Genomic DNA, 8,066 nt, shown 5'->3' with positions numbered 1-8,066 from the left:
AAAGGAAAGATAAACAAATCCAAACCAGAGAGATATTTCATCATTTATTCGGGAAGAAGTGACAACCTATTGTTAGAGTTTCTTCTTCGATTATAAACCCTGACACAAAAATCTTACTCAAGATAAAAAAGACAGGATCAGTTAGGGCAATTAGAGCTCCTGGGCATGGGTGGAATGATGCACCAGGTTGCCACTGGCAACAAGATTCTGATGTCACAACAGGATTCCGGCCGTGGCAACAAGCCCACCAAGAGTAACATACGTCTGTTCTCAGTGCTCCTGCTGTTGCAGGGCTCTAAACGTGAAAAGAGCTAAACAAAATCTGGCTTTGCTACTGCTGAGAGTGGCAGGTAGCCTACGAAGCACAAGGTAGAACAGGTGACTCAGCACAGAGATTTTAAGCCTTACATTTGGCAATGTTTGGCGCGAGGGCAGAAGACTTATTTGACCAACAAGCTCAGTCGAGTCCAGCACCAAGTTCAGAAGCCAAACGGCAGAAAATTAAAGAAAGACGGAAGACAGAAAGGCTGGACACAGGTGAAGAGGAGGGCTTCTACCATGAACCTCCGCGGAAGAAACTTGCAGAGTACGAGAAACCATCGGGAAAACGTAAGCGTAAAACAAAACATTTGGAAGAGCAGGGGACAAGAAAGAGGCCATATCTGACAGAGGATGAATCATTCGACACTGAACATGCCGAAGATACGGTCGCCGTACCAAAGAAAGTGATGAAAAAAGCAGAGTCCACTCAGCACCGTGGCTCCATGCCTGCCAAACCCCGTAAGCAGAAGCTGAAGAAGCAGCTGCAGCAGTCCACCTTGCTGCCAACCCCCAGCATGCCACGCTGCAGGTGCCCAGGCCCCGCCAGCCCATGCCACGTGAGGCCCGCTCCATCAGTGTTAACGAGAACGCAGGTGAGACCTTGCTGCAGCGGGCGGCTTACCTGGGCTACCAGAATGTCGTTCTGTATTGCCTGAAAAACAAAGTCTGTGACATTCACCACCACGATGACTCGGGTTACTGTGCCCTTCACGAGGCCTGTTTCAGTGGCTGGCTGAATATTGCACGGCTTCTCCTCAAGAACGGGGCTCATGTGAACTGCAGTGCGCAGGGTGGAATTGGACCAATCCACGACGCAGTATTGAATGATAACTTAGGCATGGTCCGCCTCTTACTATCCCATGGTGCCAACCCAATGTCCCCATGCTCAGGGAAGACCATTTTTCAGATGACCCGCAGCAAATCTATGGAGACCTTCCTTGCTCAGTATTTAACTGACTTGTATGGTTAAGTGCTGATGAGCCTGAATTGTACTGGGATTTCTACAGCAGCTGTGTGCGACCCAACATATGAATCTCGATTTGATGTCCTGGAAAATCCCCCTGGTCCAGATGGAGTTGATAGCACTTACAACTGAACTGCAGACTTCGTGGGGCTCCTTGCTTCACTGCACAACAGCTGTTTAATGCTTTAATTATTAATGTGTTTTAATGTTGTTTTTTTTAAATAGTAAAGTTTGTTCTCTACAAAGTTACTTGAAATGCAATTGTTTCTGTGAAGACAAGACACTACCATACATGAGAATATATTTCCTTTAGATAAGAAATATGCATTCCAGTTGGATGGATTTTTCTTTCCAGTCAGTTTTTACAAAATTGTTATATGTTTCTTTAAACGCACACAGGCTCCAGTGTAAGTTTGTTACCACTTGGAATTATTTTCTTTTCTTATAGAACACATCCACACATGGACTTCATTTCATACAAAGCACAGATTACACAGAACACACTTCCATACTTTTTGTAAGTGATGCAAACAAACTCACATGGTTTCTTTGGGAGATAGGATTTGGTAAGGCACTTGGTAATATTATGATAACTTTTCTCAATAAAATAAAATACTTTCACAAAAAAAGATGCTTGGATTAGATGATATCAGTTATCTTTTCCTACCTTAGTAATTCTTTCATTAGTAAGGATTATATGATCAGCAGGAAGCAATCGGAGAAACCTTTCAAATGTATTAGACGATGCCTATAGAAAATGTGAAGGAGAGGCTCCTTGGACAAGATTAGGATAAAAAATGACCAAAGATGAACATCAAGGACTCCGGGATAAGCGAAGAGGAAAAAAATCCAAGAAGTGGCAAAGCTGCAGAGCTGTGACAGGACATGCACTGAGATCACAGGTCTGCACTCACATTGCGTGGCCCAGTGGAATAGATCAGTCATGTCTAGGTAGGCATAAAAAACTGTCATCTTTGCATAGAGAAGGTAAGAGAGAACCCATTAAAATGATCCCAGCTCAGCTCTACTGTATTCTAAAGACACTCTGAACTGGCATGCTGTGCCTCTTCCAGTCCTCCTTGCTTATTCTGCCAAACTGCTCTGGAAGGATTGTAAAAGCAGAGTACACAAGTACATAGCTGCTACAGGTGATTCTATAATGCTAGAGATTATTTTCTTTATAGCCTCACGCTGAATCCTTTTGAGAGGCAGCCTGCTATACTTCCAATCTGACATTAGACATTCAATCTGACAATGCAGACATTCAACTGGCACATTTGATTGCATCCCTCCATTTCACAATCACATGTGATTGCCACTAATCTGCTTGAATTTAGGGCCATCAGTCTGGGGAGCAAAATAACCCCTCACAGTAGGTTGACCCCTGACTTGGGAGGCTAGAGCAGTGAAAGGCTTCAAGTACAGTCACCATAACTATGCAAACACCTGTTTGGCAAGAGGTTTCTCCTGTGTGTTGCTGCAGGTGTAAAGATTTTATTACTCATGATCACACCTGCTCATGCATGTGTGCCAGAAATCAGAAACCCTTAGATGGAGGAAGGAAAACAGGAGGTTATGGGGTATACTCGACTTTCAGAGAGAACAATGTAAATCCAAAGTCATTTCAATAAGCTCACCTAAATCATTTTAAACTATAACTGCTACAAATGAGTGCTGAATTTGGCTAAATACAACAGAGTGCTTTTCAAAAACTCACAAAATACTCACAGAAAGCTGTATGTTAAATATTGAATACATGAATCAAATACAAGCAGGCCTGTACACAAGGGACACAAGGAATTGTGTACATGCCCTAACACACACAGGACAGGAACTGGATTTAGTTTAGGCTTCCACACCCAGGCCATAAGTGTTGTCAGGCTTATCCCCATCAGCTTTGAAGGAGACGCAAAAAATCCAAAGAAAATCCAGGTGGTCTTTCACACACACGTGTATGTAAAATGTCACAACTCATCCCCACAGATTTAGCTAAGCTCAAAGACCAGCAGCTTTTTCTCACTTTCTTTATGCACTCGTCTCTCTCCACCAAGAAAATTCTGGCAGTCCTACAAAGCACTTCTTAATTTCTGATAAAACCATTAACATTCTAAGGTAGCAGCACACTGGGATAAAACTGAAAATAATTACTACATATCAAATGGAATGCTTCTATGTGCATTAATTAATTTGTTTAAATTAATATCACTTTACGTCGCTTGAACGATATACGGACACTATTAGTAGAGTAGCTAAGCTCTATGTCATCCAAAACAGGAGCTCCAGAAGCAAAGCTGTTGAGAAGAAAATTAGGAACAGCTCATAATACAACTCATCTCCAAGGAGGGCCAAATGTCAAAGCAAACTGCAGAGCCAACAGTCATTCCAGATCATCTGCAAAACATGCTGGAAATATTTCTTCACTCTATAAGACAATGTACTTACGTTGGCTCTTCTGAGACTGCTCTGGTCTCCTCCATTTCATGTGCCTGTTTAAACCATGGGGATTTTGCTTCCACAGGACTTTTTTCTAGTAGAGAAAAAATAAACAACACTAGGGAATTCCTCCAAAAAGTGAGATGATAAGTAGATGTTAGCATTATATACCTTAGCACTTCATACTGTACACTGCCTATCTACTTATTCAATTTCTAGAATAAAGATATTGTGGATAATAAAACATCATTTATTAGGATATTTCCATCCTGACACCACTTTTTACTGAGAGGTTACCAGTAATCTGATTTTAATTTCTATGTAGCCTTCGATTTCTTCTCTACATCTTTCTCGAGCATGGGCATTTTCTATTAGATTGTAGCTTATCTGTGTGATGTATTATCACCATAATGTAAGTTTATAGCTGAACCAATCAGAAAGTTTACAAGCCTGAGTAAAGCAAAAATATGTTGTTCTCCACATGGACTGCCCTTTTTAAAAGATTTCCATTAGATAAATTATTTTTGCTAATCAAATTAGCTAGCTTTACCAAATACAGAATTCAATATAATAATTAGAAAAAAAAACAAAAAACAAAAAACAAATAAATTCTAGCTTTTTTTTTTTTTTAATCTGTCTACGTATCCTATACTTCTGTGATGTTTTGTCTTGCGGCAACATTAGAGACTTGAGGACCACCTCCAAACTAAAATCCCAGAAAGCTCTTTAATTTTCAGTGCTGGTTTCCACCGCATGGTTTAACCCTGAATTCTTCATGCTTGAAGAATAGCCTAGAGCCTGACAACATCCCAAAGAGAAACATTAAGCTGTCTGCAGATAATTTGCACTCTTTCTGAGCAAATCTTTACAGTGAGTGTCTGAAACATAGTCTTAAAGCTGAAATAAAAGTCGAAAAGAACAAAAGTAGCATCAACCAAAATTTTCTGGGAACAGAGAGACAGAAATGAGTAAAGGACAAAATATATTACTTCCTCCCAATCTTCCCATCTTTGTTTTTCCTTTCACCTTCTCATCTACTTTTCTACATCACATCAACTCTTTCAGAGGATATTTGTCAATTCACATAATTGTGACAAACATAGTAAATATACAAAAAATGTTTATAACTTAATGAACTGAAAAGGTCCACGTAGAAGACTGATAATTTTAATGAGATGCAAAAGAACAACATCCCAGCTGATACATGCAAGCATCATTCCCATTTCAAGTGTTACTGAACAACTCCCTTACCATCTTGAACTCATTAACTCTGGTTTTCCCAATCTGACCAAGTTGTACAGGTACAGTTAGCATGATCACTTTATGACTGCCTGGCCACATTATCAGCAAATATCAGCAGGACACTTCTAGCACCAATAATTAAAATATCTGTTCCTGCCAAGACTAAAATAAGTCCCAGTAAATTCCAACTTCTGGCATTTCTTAGAGGTTACTAGGGGCTTTTAATTCTCTTAACAAAAATGTAAAACAATAACAGGCTCAGATGAAGTTCCATTTACCTCTTGGCTTGTAACACGGTATTGGCACGATGCACTCTTCTTTTATGTGTAGTTTAAGTTGTGGATTACAGCCACCAACATGCTGCCCACGGTGGTCAATGCACAGCACTACACGGTAACGTAAACCTCGGCCACATGTCACTGTGCACTGCAGGAGATAAAGCAACCATCTCACTCTCTCTTTTATTTTATTTATAAATACTGATAAAAAGGAAGTTTGAAATACTGATTATACGTTTACTTAAGTCTTTCCAGAATTAATCAGATATCAGAGATGTGACGATGACCTTGCATTTCTGGGTGAATAAAGAGATGCTTGAAGAAATGATAATTTTTGGAAAGAAAGTGGCTTATTGGGGTTCTCTAAAGCTTATCTGATTGGCAACCATCTAAAGCAGAGGGGTTTGTGTACTGAGAATATGCTCTCTCAGAGTGGTCATTTTCAGTTTAAGCTGGGTCAGACGTGCTGTGAGAATTGTTTCTTGACTACAAGTCAGTGATGTCATCTGGATGAACTAAGTAATTACAGAAGTGTTGAGCTATCTGACTATCAGATAACTACAGCCAAGATGAGTTGGCTCTATGTTCTTGTTACTATAATGAAAGGTAGAGAATGCTGGAAAATCACCCTTGCAGACACATCAGCCACTAGACAGCCATGCCTTTAGCTATTATATGGAGTGAAAGATTACATTTATCAAGAACTGAGAAACAAACAACCCGATTGCAAAGGAGTCTGACCTCTTACTCTAATTTCTCCTCTTTGTAAAGCAGGAATTAAAGAAGCATAAATAATTCAATATGTATTTTTATCTACACAGACACATTCACTTTTTTTTTTATTATTATCAGGCCAGTTAATTAGAACAAACTTATCCCACGAAACGTCATGAATTTTGCCTGCATTTTTTTCCTGTAGTATGTACTCATACAGAATAACACAAGATTAGATGCTTTTTCTTTCTTTTTTTTTAAGAAAAGGATAATAGTCCAAAACACTTTCAACTTACCTGAGACCATTCCATTGCCACCCACTTAGGACAATCAAACAGATTGCAGGTTTGAATGACTTTGGGTTTAGGGGCATACATGCATTTCCATTCTTCCACTTGCAGAATCTCTCCATGTATGGTCTCCTCTACACACACAAAACTTCTCCTCTGAATGCCACCTCCACAGGAAACTGAACATGCAGTCCAAGGGTTATGTTCCCACCTGGAAAAAAGATGAGTAAAGAAAAAACAAGGCTATTTTTTATTCTACTAACCTCTATTAAAAGTGCAAAAAACTGAATCTAACCTCAGTGTAATTAAATTACATTATTTTTTATTTCTTAATTTTTACCACACATTTAATATAAATACATTGAATCACAGAGTTGTATTGCATTATTCCAGGCTTGAATAGTTTTCATTCTTTCATCTGTGTCACCTAAATACAATATTTTTTGCGGTTTATTTTTCTTACATTTGTCAGAGAACATGAAGCATATGTACTTGAGATTACATGAAGTACAAATACAGAACAGACTATGGTGACTGAGGATGTTGTTACCCACAGCTGCTCACTACTGCCCACACTGGTGCAGACTACTCCTAAAAATTTGATCTTGAAAGCGTTTTGTGGGGAACTCCAATACTTGTTTTGGGAAAACTCAGCTATTTCAGCACAAAATGTCTTCATCCTTAAGGACCCTGAACAAGTTACGTTGTGACAGATACCATTTGGCTGGTTACTACTGCAGTTCTGCAAGAGTTTTCCCATCTACGTTTAAAATGCCATTGAATGAGTTTGCATTCAGTCTTTTCAACTTGCTTCAAGCAAAAGGCAGCTATTTAACCATTTCACTTCACAGCCACTCCAGGTAACCTTCCTGATTTCTTCTGAAGCAGGGAGATACAGAGATCAAGGAAAACTCACAAAGCCCTGCAAACTAGCAGAACTATGGTTTAGTAGCTTCCAGCAGAGGGATGACATACAAACTGGTGGGAAAGAATGTCTTTAAAGTGAAAATTTACCCATGGTCTTAGACCTAACTACAGTTAGATGGAAACCACTGTACCATTTGAAGTGAGAATTGCATGGAGGTGTTTAGGTTACAAGCTTTGTTTCATTTATTTTTCAGTCTTATCATAAATGTATATTTAAGCAATTATTTTGCAACCAAAACAAATCTTAGTGCCCCATTCTTGCCATGTTTACAGATTACAAGCCCTTCTCATAGCATTTATCTATAGCATACACTCAGCCCTATGTATTTTTCTCACTCTCTGCCTCTTGCTTTCCTCCCACCACCCACTCAAACTAAAGCCGAACTCTGGAAAATGGTTGAGTTTGGGACCAAATCTTATAGTTCATCATTATCTTGCTAAAAAATTATTCATCTGACTACTGCAGGGGTTCACAGAGGGTTATGTATAAAAAGCACATCCATTATGAATAATGGACACAGTAACTACGATACCCCACCAAAATCAGTTAATCAGGAGTAACACAGCCATCAAAGAGGAAGTCATAGTCTTGGAGCAGATGGAACAAAGTACTATAATCCTAGTTAAATTTAAATAATCATTACACATTTTCTGTGATACAACAGGTAAATCAAGGATACTTTCTGTTTTAAGCATTCCTATGAAAACATTAATCATGTCTAAGGTCAACAGAAGAATGAGCATAAAACAGAGAGCAAGCTACATAACATTAACCAGACTATACGCTCAAAAGCATTCAGAATAAGGCTGTATGCATAGATATCATTTTAAAATATATTTTTATATAAATATATAAAATATATTTATATATATATATATATAAGTAAATACTACTTT

At 38.8% G+C, this 8,066-nt stretch overlaps 1 protein-coding gene across 4 annotated transcripts in view; it reads right to left on the bottom strand.

Moving 5' to 3' along the window:
* ADAMTSL3 (ADAMTS like 3) overlaps positions 1 to 8,066 on the bottom strand; it is a 187,963-nt gene that overhangs the window by 42,851 nt on the left and 137,046 nt on the right. For all 4 annotated transcript variants that reach the window (XM_031555318.1, XM_019619471.2, XM_010717457.3 and 1 more), the window contains exons 14-16: positions 6,249 to 6,453; positions 5,239 to 5,386; positions 3,728 to 3,812 (exon numbers count right to left, since the gene is read on the bottom strand). In XM_031555318.1, coding sequence (XP_031411178.1) covers positions 3,728 to 3,812; positions 5,239 to 5,386; positions 6,249 to 6,453 — 438 coding nt within the window. The remainder of the gene's footprint in view (positions 1 to 3,727; positions 3,813 to 5,238; positions 5,387 to 6,248; positions 6,454 to 8,066) is intronic.

Source organism: Meleagris gallopavo, chromosome 12 (genome assembly GCF_000146605.3).
Source record: "Meleagris gallopavo isolate NT-WF06-2002-E0010 breed Aviagen turkey brand Nicholas breeding stock chromosome 12, Turkey_5.1, whole genome shotgun sequence".
NCBI lineage: Eukaryota > Metazoa > Chordata > Aves > Galliformes > Phasianidae > Meleagris > Meleagris gallopavo.
This window is presented reverse-complemented; position numbering and strand designations above follow the sequence as displayed.